At 34.6% G+C, this 14582-nt stretch overlaps 1 protein-coding gene across 1 annotated transcript; it reads left to right on the forward strand.

Annotated features, from left to right (window-relative positions):
- Positions 1–848: 848 nt before the first annotated feature.
- LOC120775985 (cytochrome P450 306a1) lies at positions 849–12835 on the forward strand. The gene is made up of 7 exons (XM_040106416.1): positions 849–1021; positions 7425–7740; positions 8071–8219; positions 8565–8770; positions 8840–9191; positions 9257–9566; positions 12559–12835. Exons 1-7 carry the CDS (start codon positions 983–985, stop codon positions 12822–12824), a joined length of 1638 nt encoding a protein of 545 aa, XP_039962350.1. The 5' UTR covers positions 849–982; the 3' UTR covers positions 12825–12835.
- The last annotated feature ends 1747 nt before the right edge of the window (positions 12836–14582 follow it).

A 14582-nucleotide genomic window follows, 5' to 3' on the forward strand; every position in this document is an offset into this window, starting at 1 on the left:
GTTCACAACCACGCCTTCTTCCAATATAACGCTATTTTGAATTCCAACTGATGCCATCTCTGTTTACATATATGTATGTATATACATTAGGAAATGAAAATACAATTCAATACTCAAAGTACACAAATTGATCTAATCTAATTAATTTTACAGCAAAATAAAAAAATATGTAAATGACGGATAATGAAGTCTCGATTATCACTTTATCATGCGAGAATATAAAATGTTCGGTGACACCCGAACTTAGCCCTTCCTTACTTGTTATATATAAAGATTATTAATATTTACTTTTTTTATTTTTATAATTATTTAACAATAAAATTTATTTCAAATTTCAAAATATACTAATTTCGATATATGCACTATTTGTGAAATGCCTATAAAAACATATCTACATATATAAATATATTAAGGCTTGCAAATGAAGTGGTGTGATTTACAGCTACGAGTATGCGTGGAGTATATCACTGGTGGAGGCATACTCGATGAAAACTGATCTGTGCATATAATTTCAAGAATCGCTGATGCGGCTGATTTGTTCACAAACATTTTGATTTATTTCAAATATATTCAGGTATTACAAACCTATATACGTACTTTTATACACAATTTGCACGTATGCGTATGTAAATAAAAATATAACACACAAACACATAAGCAATTACCACCTTTTGACAGGCAATTCTTTCAAATAATTCGGTTTTTTTATCGCTTGCATAAATGTTTTCAATTTGCTTCACTTTTTTTGTTTTTTCTGCGTTTCGAGTGCTTGAGGAAATTTACATTTCCCCAGAGGATGTGAGCTCTAGTTGTGGCATGAAATCGGCTTTGGTTTCAGTAAAACTTTAACTTCGGCATTGAACGTAACGAACAGTTAGGAATTTTGTAGAATTTTATAGGTTTTATGAAAAGTGGAGTGGTTATTTAGAGAACTTTTAATATTAGTTAGAAATAAATTATTTACACGGAATAGACGAATCTCATGTTGTCGATTTTGATGACGGATAAAATGTGTACATATGTGAGTATATTTGTTACAAAATTATAGAATATTATATCTTTTTATATGACACATATCCTGTCCTTCTGATGTCAAAAGCAGATTAGAACTAGACTTTTATAATATTGGTAGTCGAAAAAGTCTTTTCGTATTTTGTCAATATATGTATGTCGTTGCAGTCGTATATCATCAGTGCTACTAACAACATTATGTCATACCATATAGTATTGGGAATGGGAGATTTTAAGCTTCATTTAATTAAAAAAATTAAATTCGGAGAATTTGAAAAAAGTTACAGCTATTCGAAAATGAGTGAAAATAATAAAGAAATTCGCTATATTTTGAAATTTTTTGTATAAAAAGGGAAGAATGACACGCAAGCCACCATTGAAATTTGTGTAGCTTACAGAGACGATGCTGTATTAGTTCGTGTAGCACAACAATGGCTCGCTGGCTTTCGTTCTGGAAATTTCGAAATTTCGATTTACACTGATGGAAATATTGTCTTTAGAGGAAAAATGGCAAAAAGTGGTCGACCAAAGTGGCATATATTTATCAGTATAAATATAAAAAAAAGTAAGTTGAAGTTTGATTAGAAATACGAAAAGACTTTTTCGACTACCCAATATTAGTTAGCTGGAGAGCTTTAAAAGTTATTCTTTGATGTCGAACATTTTATTGAAGAGCTTCCGTGCACCATATGTGTAAAATTTATTTCGATTTCTTCATTGTACTTACCGCTGAAGAATCTGATGACATTTACTTTTATTTTATTTAGGAGTTAGAGTAGGTTTGTAGTGTCTGATTTCGGTGTGAGGTTCACATAGCTCTACCGTTGCGTAAACTTAATATTTTGACTTAACTGATGACTGCATTAAAATGTATTATAACAACAAATATTTCAAAAAATGTATTTTTCTAAGTTAATGGGACTGTTCTTAAATACTATGTCAATGGGACGAAGGCCTAAGCAGCCAGTTCCTTCTTTTTTTCTAGTATGTTTGTAAATTTATTTACAAGTCATATTAAAATAAATAAATAAATACCATGTCAAATATGAGGTCGATCTGTCAACCAGTTTATTAAAAGCAGCTGCTCAAGTCGGTATAGTGAATTCGAATGATTTTAGTGAATATTTTGGGCATCAAACGCGTTCTCGCTCGAGTCGTACCGATAAAGCTGATTTTTTGTCAAAAAGAGTATCTTAAACAGACCTCTTTGGGCATGCTTGATCGTGTGAATTCCGATCCCACATTCATGAAGAGCATTATAGCTGTCGATGGGACATGGGTTTATGGGTTTAACATGCAAACAAGTCAATAAACATCGAAATGTGCCGAAACCAAAATGCAACGCCAAAGCCGCTCAAAAATCAAGGTGATGCTGACTGTTTTTCCCAGTATTCGTGGTTTGGTGCATCATGAATTTGTTCCGGCGGGGCAGACGGTCAATAGCGAGTTCCATTTGGTCATATTGAGGCGTTTGTGTGAGAACACCCGTGGGAAAAGAGCGGAATTATGGAAGAACAATTCATAGATTTTACACGATGATAATGCACCATATTATCGTGTAAAATCTAAGAAACAATTCATCCATCGCATCGAGCCACGTTTGTGATCGAACTTAAAGCCAAAATTTTAAATAACTCGATGTAGTTAATTGATTTATGTTTTATGAAAAATATTTAATTCAATTTTATTTTCATAATCCGAGCCTAATGACCTCATGTAAATTGTGTTTTGTTTTTAATTTAAATATTAGTATATGCCTTTTTTTTAGCCGTCACAAAAATGCAGCAAAGCGAGGATAAACAAAATGTTAATATATAGTTATTATACAAAATTAGTTAATTAATTAATATTCACAAATAAATAATATTTATAGTTTTATGAAAATCCTTGACCCCCAGCGCTTGCTACCACAAACAAACAACATAATTAATTCTATTTAAAACAATTTGCATATAAATGTATTCAGAAACATAGACACCAATGTTTGTTGAATCGCTTTCAAATCTTTGTCGCTTCGGCTGCCAATCCGCGTAATTTTCTGAAGTCAAATTTGCTGCATAAATGAATTTAAAATTTTCAGTAAAAGTGATCACAACTAGCGGTGGAAATTTTATTGACATGCACATAATAATATTTAATCTTAGGTATTGGTGTGCTATATGTACTCTTATACTTTATGTTTATTGGGGTGCTTCATTTAAAAAAATGATTTATGATCAATCATAGTAATTAAACAGAGGACGGGATCGGTAAGATCGTACAAAAAATTTGAGGTGAAATAAAAGACATTGATTGTTTATTTTTTGAGTGGTTGTGATAGGTTCAAATAAAAAATTCATATAAAGTCATTGAATCAAGTTTTAAATACAAAAAATTCATTCAAATCTTTATATTTTTACTTTTTCTTTAATTATATCGCTTATATCACTGAAACAAAGCACTTTTATGTTATGATAGTAAATACCCTTTTTGTCCGAAATTTAATTTCCAACAACTTTTCCCTTGCAAGTTTTATCATTTGTTTTTAAAAAAATATGTAGAAATGTGAAAAATTGAAAAGTACTTAAAGTCAAAATTAAGGGCATAAATTTTCAGGGAATTTTTTTTTAAATAAAAAAACAAAATTTTTATATATCTACGAAGAAATAAAAAAGTTTTAAAGGAAACACCTAATGTATATACACTCAGTCCTTTTTTTACGCGATCTCTTTTTACCCTATTTCACTTTAACGCGGTTATTTTTGCAGCGCAAATTCCTTTTTTTACGCGAATTTTTCACTTTAACGCGATTGCTTTTTTTCGTTTTTTGCTTGTTTACATATTTTTAAGCGTAATAATTTTTGAATATGTCGGCGCACCCTAATAGTGTGTGGATATTGGTATGCGTGTGTGAGTGTATGGGTATGCAGTTTCGGGTATTTCGTTAAAAGACTAAAGGCCTAACTATAATAAGGTCTTAAGCTTGCAGCAGAATTGGAAAATTATTTTGTAGCAAATGATACTGATGCCGAACGTGCACGAATTTTTCAAAAAGAATTGAGGCTCTGCATGTTAAGATATAAAGAACTACATCGGAATTTATTGGGTCCAAAAAGAAGCATTCAAACCAAATTAACTGAATTTATGGTGCAAACTCAGTCGGAGATGCTAAGTTAATTAGAACATCAATCCATAGTTCTTACTATTGATTCTGATACAAATTCTAGTGATATCAGTGCCGGCCATCAAAATAAGCGGCTAAGAATAATTTCCACTACGGATAATGACAGTGATTAAACAGCATTCAACGGTGTTTTCAATAAATCTACCTATTTTCTATTTTGTTCTCTTTTATATATGGTTTTTGTTTTGTATTTTTTATTTTGTTATGAATGAATAAATCATAAGTCTGAAATTTGAAACTTATTGTATTGTTTTTGAATATTTTTTTGCGCGTATATTTTGTTATACGCGATATTTTTCATATTCGGAACCAATTCGTCAGTTAATACTGGAAAACTAACCATTTTTACGCGATTTTTTTTTACGCTATTAGTGGCAGAACCAATAATCGCGTAAAAAAAGGACTGAGTGTACATATGTATGTATGTTGTATATTTCTTTATACTATAGCTACAATTTTGTCAAATTATAGACCGAGTTTTTTTTTAATCCACACACGAACAGTGTAGATTAAAAAAGGTTAGAAGGTTAGAAGGTCCAAAAAAGTGAACTTTACAGATTTTTCTGAGAAAATTTTTAAATATTTTTGGTCCAAAAAATTGCACACATATTGTGGCATTTACTTTTAACTGTATTCTAAGACTTGTATTAGTAAAAATATTTAATTCCAAAGGAACTACTGCTGATCTCCGGGAACTTCTCTCAAAAAAGACGATTTGCGGTAAACACTATATCTCTGAACTGGTTGCTCTGAAAACCCAACAAATTTCGTTGAGTACTGTTAAGTCTAGTAATTAATCGAAGGAATAAGGAATAATTTTTTTTTTATTTACAAAATGGCGATTTCTTAAAACAAAACTCGTTTCTTGACCAAAAATTGGGCGTTAAAATGTTTATACAAAAAATATTTAACGGTGAGAAAAAATATTCGATTAATTAATAAAAAAAATATATTTAAGGGGTCAGTAGGGTAATCTTTAAAATTTTTTTTTCCATTTTCTGTTCCCTTATATTCTTAAACTTAATGTAGAAACACACTTTGCCATTGGAAGGTTTCCAAAAAAACCCAAAAATAATAATACCGCATGACGTTCGGAGCGCTCGGAGTGCACACCTCAAACTTTAAACGCGTTTTTCTCAAAACACACTTTTTTAAGCTGGCGGACAAGATTTCGGTCGAACTACTCAACCGATTTGCTTAATTTTTTTTTTAATGTTCACAAAACGCCTGGCTATCATCCCTACTAGATTCATAATTTTTTATAGTTTATTGACAATGTTATGACAAAATTTATGTATGTAAAAAAATATGGGGAAAAATTAAGAAAAAAAAACGTCAATTACTGTTTTATTTATCAACAGTTTTTCATGATTCCAGTAGGGACGATAACCATACACGTATAGTTTAAGAATAAATTGGGTTTTCAGATGATCCAAATATAAGAAATCGTGTCCTCCAGTGAAAAACGAATCTCATTCACCCCGCCATTTCTCCGACAGATGTCATCAAAAAATTCCGAAAAAAAATTGTTTATACAGTCCACGATATAGCTCATGATATGTGAAAACAGTTCTGTTGTAGAATAAAAATTTCTATGAAAAAGAAAATGTCAAAAAACAGCCCAGGTTACCCTACTGACCTCTTAAGGAACTCATGCCAAAATATGAGACCAATCGGTTTAGCCGTTTTTGAGTAATATTGGTCTCCGACTTTGAAAACTGCTCTGTACTTCCAAGCACTCTGAAAAGCCTTTTCAAATTTTGCGTGTAACTTCGAAAATATTTACCGGAACGATAAGAAATTTTCCGTTTGTATCCTTAAATATATATACATTAAGGAAATAAAATAAAAAAAATCAATTTTTTGAAAATTCTAACTGTATATAACTCTTTCATGTCACAATTGTGCGCGGTTATCTCCATATGAAATATCAGATTGGTTTGTGACTTCGATAAATTTTCTAAGATTTTTTAATAGCAAAAACTAGATCTCAAACTTAATATTGAAGTCATTAAAACAATGATTTTGCACTTTTACTTTATGTCGAATAAAAAATCGATTAAAATGGAATTATAGTTTACATAACTGTAGAAAAAAATATGTTTAAAAGTCAATAAAAATATTGTAGCAGTTTTTGAAACTAAATTTTTCCATACACTAAATTTAATGCCGAACCAATTTGTTTATGAACTAATGTGTTAAGTAGTTTGTTATTTAAAATTAAAATTTAACAGCGAAAGAAATAATATATATTTACTATTTATTTATTACAAGGTGAAGGGAAATTGATATAAAGCGTCTTTAACAACAATTTCTTGAATTATCTTAGGTAGACTGATATATAGTGATTATTAGTCAAATGCTAAACAACCTATTCCTCTATTCTATCTTAGTTTCTAGCATACTTTTTAGGTTAGTGACCGTACTTTTAAATTTTTCGAGACTTGAATTATTTTGCTTTAATCTTTACCCTAAAAAGTAAGCTGGAAATTGCGATAAAATAGAGGCGAAATATTTGCATAACTTTTGACTATAAATTGTTACCTAAAATTGAAGCTGATTTGAGATGGTCTAGATAGGATAGAGTGTATTAAAGATTTTGAAATTTGAGCAAGGAAAGCTTTGTCCAAAAATAAAAAAATTAGACGCAATAACTGTAGATCTTCGATAATGAAATGTTTTATAAATTGAATAAAATCTCAGTTCTTGAACGTCTTAAAGTAAAAAGTAAAGCCTTAAGCTTAGAAAACCCCCTTACTGTAACTAAGTCGCAATTTTTATTAAACAAAATCTCTGTTCTGGAAAGTTTTAAGGTATTCTAAGTACTCTTACTTAAAGACGTTAAGTTATTCTAAGTATTCTACTTTAAGACATTCAAGAACAGAGATTTTATTAAAAAAAATGCTACTTAGATACATTAAGCGGATTTTCATTGAATGCCGAAGCACTCTTTCGGATTCTTCTAAGTAAAATTAAAAATTAAACACAGTCACTTAAACCGAATTCCTAAACTACACACGCCATTCAGTGGTACTCACGCTTCCTAGAAGGAAGTGAAGTCACCTATTCGCGTGAAATTACGTATCTGCCAAGGAATTTTTGCATAGCAAGTGTCTGCACAGCTTCATAAGCGTTGTATATGTATTTGAATCCTGCCACTAACGCACGAAGTTTAATTGAATGCTTTTCACACTACAACTATTTCACGTTTTTGTTGTTATTTTTCAATGCTGTCAATTCTGTTCAACAGTACACGGCGCTGTTTGGCCTGCTCGCGCTATTAGTCATCATCAGCGAGGTGCTGCGCGCATGGCGTGCACGCAAGTATCCGCGCGGACCCTGGGGCCTGCCCATACTTGGCTATTTGCCATTTCTCAATAAGCGCGAACCATACAAAACATTAACGGAATTAGCGAAGAGATACGGTCCGGTCTATTCGCTGCGGCTGGGCAATGTGGATGTGGTGGTGTTGGCCGATGCGGCGTCGGTGCGGGAATTCTTGAAGTGCGAGGAGTTCACCGCGCGCGCACCGCTCTATGTAACGCACGGCATAATGGGTGGATTCGGTGAGTCTATATATATGTATATGTATGTATGTATCTAGATAAGAGTGCGTGTTTGTTGCGACTGCGGCAGAGCAAAATTCAAAAGACTTAAGCAGCGAACTTGCGCCGCTTTCAGGTGTGCGGTGAGCGCATGTAACTGCGTGCGCGTGTGTATGTGCGCGCGCGCATTTTTTCATTGTCTCGCCAACTGGCAAGCAAATTTATATGTTCGAAGCAACGGTAACTTTCGATTTCATTAATATCCTCCTTACTTTGATGATGTTCTGATCTGGTCTGCTAAAAACTTTTCTTTTCTTTTGTGTGTGCTTTTTTCGCCATTTGGCTGCGCAGGTCTCATCTGCTCGGAAGGTGCGCTGTGGCGCAATCAACGCAAGCATGTCATCGACTGGCTGAAAGACCTGGGCATGACAAAAAAACAAGGCAACGCGCGTAAATCAATGGAGCAGAGAATAAAGAGCGGCGTTATAGAATGCATGAAGGTAGCTAACAAACACACATACAAACACATACACACATGTAGACACAAGTGCAAAAGTAAGCACGAAAAAAAACCAAAAACAAAAGCAAATTGTCATGACTCAGCTGCGCGACGTCTGGCTGCTGGCTAGTTTAGTGCTTCAAATTAATTCGCAAATTCATTGGCATGAAAGTGTGCGACGGCAGCAGCCAGAAAGCCAGACAGTCTGCAGCAACAACAACACAGGAAGCGCGCGCACACAGACAACACTTTGCCTGCTATTGAAAGTGAATGTTTGCGAAATTCGTTTTTAAAATGCTTTTTTCTCTGCTCTTTTTTGTTGTTGTTGTGGTTTTTTTTTTCGCAGTCTTTCCGAGACGATTCCAAGAAACATTCGTCTTTCGATCCACAACACGCGCTGCAGCACACATTGGGCAACATCATCAACGACTTGGTGTTTGGCGTGAAATACGCGCGCGATGACGTCACGTGGAAATATTTGCTCCAGCTGCAGGAGAAGGGTCTCAAATTAATGGGCGTCTCAGGTGCAGTGAATTTCCTGCCCTGGCTGCGGTAGCACACACTCAAACATACACAAAATATTTTCTGTTTAATTTGTGTTTTTTTTTATTTTGCTTACAGATTCCTGCCTTGGAACTTGCGCTCCATACGTTTCCTACTCGACGGCAAGGCGCGCACACATGAAATTTACAATAGCCTCATTAAGAAGCGCGAGCAGACGTGGGAACAACGCAAAGCGGTGGGCGACGAGAATTTCAATATATTGGATCATTTCATAGATGAGCGCATGCGTCGTGAGGATTCCGATATTGCCGAAGAGCGTCTGTCCACCGACATTTACTACACGCAGGAGCAGCTGCTGCATCTGCTGGCGGATATGTTTGGCGCGGGGCTGGACACCACTTTGGCGACAATGCGCTGGTTTTTGCTCTACATGTGCAAGTACCAGGAGGTGCAGGAGCAGCTCAGAGCGGTAAATGAGCTTCCAATTCGCTTGTAAATATCAGTTATTCTAAAATTGAAAGCCTGAATTTGTAGGAACTTCTAAAAATACCCGATAACGAGTTCGACTTGGAACATCTGGAGCAGTGTCACTTTTTGCGCGCTTGCATCTCCGAAACACAGCGCATACGTTCGGTGGTGCCGCTGGGTATACCGCATGGCGCTGTGGAGGATTTCACCATTCAGGGTTGTTTGATACCTAAGAATTGCATGATCATTCCACTTCAGTGGGCTGCACATATGAGTCGCCTCAAGTGGATCGAACCGGAATTGTATTGGCCCGGCCGGTTTTTGGATGACAATGACCAATACTGCCAGCCTGCGGATTTCATACCATTTCAGACGGGTAATATTCAATTCAGATGTCTAATTAAGCAGTAACATAATTTTAGCCGACATTATTTTGGTAATACAGCGACCTTGATTTTCCTTTAAGTTCTGCAGAGGCAATGGTTTTTAGTTGAACTATTCATAAGGAAGGCCCTATGGCCCTATGTTCCACCTAGGAACTACGGGAAAATATATATTCATAAGGCAGGAAGTTTGGACTTGCTCAAAAGTCAAATTCACCCTGCGAGCCTCTCAAACTCGAAAAGAGCAGTTTTTCATCATATTCTCTTTGACATTTCTAAAATATGAAGCAGTAACATCTGTACAGGAAGCGATCTAACACAGAATTATTGTTAGCTGCAAGAGCTTAAGATACTCAAAGGATGAAAGTCTAGATTTTGTTGGTCTTTAACTAAATGTACCATATCATCTGATTAATTTGACCCGGACTCGCAAAAATCACATATTTTCACTTTTTTTATTAAAAAGTTTTATTATTGCTTTCAAAACCAGTCTCCTGAGCCAATACAAGCATGCCCAAGCTTAATCCAATTGCCCACAGACTTGCCATAAACTTCGGTTGAGATGGCCTTCAATGGCTTCGACGAATTATGGTTTGCTCGGTCTAGATTTTTGCAACGTAGTTGCTTTTGTTCTAGCTGCAGAATGCTACCGGAAATCTGAGTCCATTCCGGATCCGAGTCCGTTCCGGTTACGTAAACCCGACTGTCGTGTGAACTGTTTTTTGGAGCGTCACTCGCTATGTTGTTTGTTGGACACTTTGGACCTCATATTCCAATCCACGTCTCGTCACCTGTAATAAAGCGTATGATGAATATAAGGATCTTAGCTATGTTGTCAAATATCTCTTTTGTGACCCCTACTCGACGTTGTGTTTGCAAAATATGCAGGTCTTTCAATATGAATCTAGTATTGATACGCGTCATACCTTAAATTTTAAGCAAAATATGATCCATAAGAGGTAGTGAGATCTTCTCCTATCTCTGTGCTGTTAACACGACGGATTTTAAGCGCTTTCTCAACCTTTTCGACATTAACATAGATAAGTAACAATGACTTCACGACCTTCCCTGAGTGGTTTCTGGTAATTAAATACTTTTGTTCGTGATAAAAAAGAAGAAAAAAAAGACTACCCATAATATATCTGAAACATATTCGGTGACTCTATTGCCATGATACCATTGGAAATGCAAAATTTAAATCAAACACGTTGTTCAATATTTTTCTATGGTAAAAATCGCCAGAGAAACCTTTCGCGTCGAAAACAAACGGCTGCCAAACACACACTGATTGACATATGAAGATCAAACTTCATGGGAACATAAAAAAGGTTTCCCAATTTAGGAAGAAAAAATTGTCGATTCGGTTTGCAATTCAGTGCTTCGAAATATCTATACAGGAGTAACTACCCAGTAGCTCAATTAGTTCTATTTAGCTAACAATATATGATGCTGCTTAGCTCTCGTCCAGAAACAACTCAAAGCGTACAAAAATCTATCGGTAATTACCCAGCTGTCCAGGGAATACCTACTATATTTTCTCAACTTCTTCTGATCGTATAAACATTTGTCTAAAAGCGGGTTTAGTGTTCAGAATTGGATAATCATGAATTTATCTCGTCTTCCTGTTTTGTTCAAAAATCTGATTTATACTTGAGGTTGTTGCTTTTTTCTTTCCTTTTCCACTGTTCAGCATACACTGCTCTTTGAATAAGTCAAGCACTTCCTTAAATTGAGGCATCAGTGATTAAAAATGTGCACCAAGAGTTTAGCAATTTCTTCTTAAATACTTCATAAAACCATATTTTTTAAATTTTAAATATTTGTCCAAAAACTTGAGTTTCGAGTTGTTTATTTATGAATAGCTTCTAAGTATTTAAGGAAATGTGAGATTATTCCGACAATTTTTGTACACCTTAGTGAAACCAAATTGCTGCCAAATTTTGTTGCAAATCCGCTTTAAAACTATGTTAAGGCAGACAAAGTGCATATCTGCGCCCAGTGGTTTCTATGTACTTATATCAAGCTTTAAATACACATAGAATAAATTACTTCAGTCAGAGCAAGCTGATCCTTGATTCTCACTCAACAAGATATTGCTAAATTGACAATATGATAACTGTATCGCACTCGCTTTTGAGGACAATTCTTTCATTCCACGGCAATCGGTTATACGTAACCGTTATGTGCCCGGATTTTAACCGGTCAAATCACGACAATATTTTTCTAAATTATTTGGCAAATATTTGCGGTCACTACAAGACACACTTTTAGGAAAATTTTTTCATTCCATGTCAACCGGTTATAGGTAACCGGTATGTACCCGAATTTTAACCGGTCAAATAACGACAATATTTTTCTAAATTAACTAGGAAATATTTACGGTCACTACAACACACACTTGTTAGGACAGCTTTTTCATTCCATGGCAATCGGTTATACGTAACCGTTATGTACCCGGATTTTAACCAGTCAAGTAACGACAATATTTTTGTAAATTATTTGGGAAATATTTACGGTCACTACAACACACACTTTTTAGGACAATTTTTTCATTCCATGTCAACCGGTTATAGGTAACCGTTATGTACCTGGATTTTAACCGGTCAAATAACGACAATATTTTTCTAAATTATTTGGCAAATATTTACGGTCACTACAACACACACGTTTTAGGAAAATTTTTTCCTTCCATGTCAACCGGTTATAGGTAACCGGTATGTACCTGGATTTTAACCAGTCAATTAACGACAATATTTTTCTAAATTATTTGGCAAATATTGACGGTCGCTACAACACACACTTTTTAGGACAATTTTTTCATTCCATGTCAACCGGTTATACGTAACCGTTAAGTACCCGGACTTTAACCGGTCAAGTAATGACAATATTTTTCTAAATTAACTCGGAAATATTTACGGTCGCTAAAAAAACCATCACATATATACAAATATTTTATGGTTAAAATTTTTCTTCCCACTTTTACAGGCAAACGCATGTGCCCCGGCGAGGAACTCGCTCGCATGATGCTCTTCCTTTACGCCGGCTACATAATACGCGGCTTCTACATACGCTTGTCGCAGGAGCACGAAATCATGAGTGTGCGCGGTGAAAATGGCATAACATTGGTGCCGAAATATTATGAAATCGTCGCGACACCCATGCGCAACATGAAGGATCTGGTCAAGGACGATGACGTGGGCATGTACAAAGCTGTAGCGGTGAAGAAGGACATAAAATCAAACACTATTTAAGTTTAGTTTATAAAAATCTCTTTTTTGTCTTTAATGTATTTTGTTTTATGTAATTTCTTTTCAATATGTATGTATGTGTGAGTTGCTTGTATTCTTTTCAAAATTACATATACATATATATATATTGTATAAAAATATATAAATACATAGACATGAAAATTGGTTATTTTTACTACAAAAAAGCGCATAACTAGTGAACTAATTATAAAACTGCGTGCAAATGATATTTATGTGTGCAAATACATGTGCTTGCATATGTGTGTATGTTTAACAAAAACATTAAAAAATTCAAATGAAATTGAAAATTCGTTAATTTTGTATGCAATGCTAATATGCACATACTTATGTGTGTGTGTGTGTATATGCTATAAGTGTATTTATGTTTACTGTGTGTGTGTGGTTTCGTTGTTGTTGTTTTTTGGTGTAATGCACATTGACGCGCAGCATTTGTTAGCTTGTATACTACAATTAAATGTTTGTATTACGCATAAGTCTTAGCTGCATGCTGTGGCCTACACGGCGTATACGTGACTATTTGCTGTCTATTTTGGGTTTACTATTGGGTTTTCGCTATTTGTTGCCATATTTGTGATGTAAAAAAATGCTTTTAAGTAAATTTATTTCATTTATTTACTACTTCTTTTCTATAGTTCCACACATTTTGCACACGCATGTATTGTGCGCTTAAAATTATGCTACAAAAACTGTTTGGATATAATTGTTACATTTACATGGAGTATAAAACTAAACCGCAGTTGTTTTAAACTTAAGCTGATGATTTCTTAAAACTAAATGTTTCGCTTATGAATTAACATATGTATGTATGTAGTTATGCGTTGTACATATATTCATTAATAATTTATACAAAAACAAAATATAAATAAAACTACTGAACACAGCTTCTTGGGGGTGCTAGAATAGAACTTGTTGACAAATATTTGTTGGTTGCTTGGTTACTAGGCTGCTGTAGCGTTTAAACTAATTAATATATTATATGTAAGTGCGCATTTTTACCGTTATTTCGTAACAGCTGCTTTTTCTGAAAACTTTAGCAACAAAAGCGTGATTAATAAACAGCTGCGCAAGTAACTGTAAAAACTGTAAATGCGCACTCACTGTAACTAACTATGCTCACAAGCGCTTCCAACGCTAATACAGTGTTGCACGGATAAAAAAAACACCCAGCGCTAATGCTAAAAAACATACAAATATGCGCGGAAAGCGGCAGCTTTTCTCATTTATCTGTGAAATATTGTATTAAATGCGCTTAATTTATAATTTTTTATAAACAAAATACTATGAAACAAATAAATATTGTCTGCTTCGTAGCAGACACATACTCGTAAGCGCTCGCTACTTTTTCACTTTAAAAACTAGAAAAATACATTTACTTCATTCTTCATTTTTCTGCTCTCTCTCCATCTGCGTATATGCAACAAATGCATATATTAACTATTTAGTTAACTATATATAATATATATAGCAAATTTTAAAAATCGTATAGCTCGTATTCGTTGTTGTCATTAAAAAATATGTACTAAATATTTTGTTGTTTGTTTTATCGACAATTAGAAATCGTCAATTAGGAACAAAACCGTGCTCTGGTACGCCGACTCGTCTGCCAATGTGTGCGCGCATAAATACGCGCAACATAGCGCAAGTGTGCACGCGCGCGCGCTGTCTCCAATTCACTACCGCGTTCTTTCACTCTCACGCGCGCGCTCGTTAGCATACGCGCGCTGTTGTGCGCGCACTGCT

This window comes from Bactrocera tryoni, chromosome 4 (genome assembly GCF_016617805.1).
Source record: "Bactrocera tryoni isolate S06 chromosome 4, CSIRO_BtryS06_freeze2, whole genome shotgun sequence".
Classification (NCBI taxonomy): Eukaryota; Metazoa; Arthropoda; class Insecta; order Diptera; family Tephritidae; genus Bactrocera; species Bactrocera tryoni.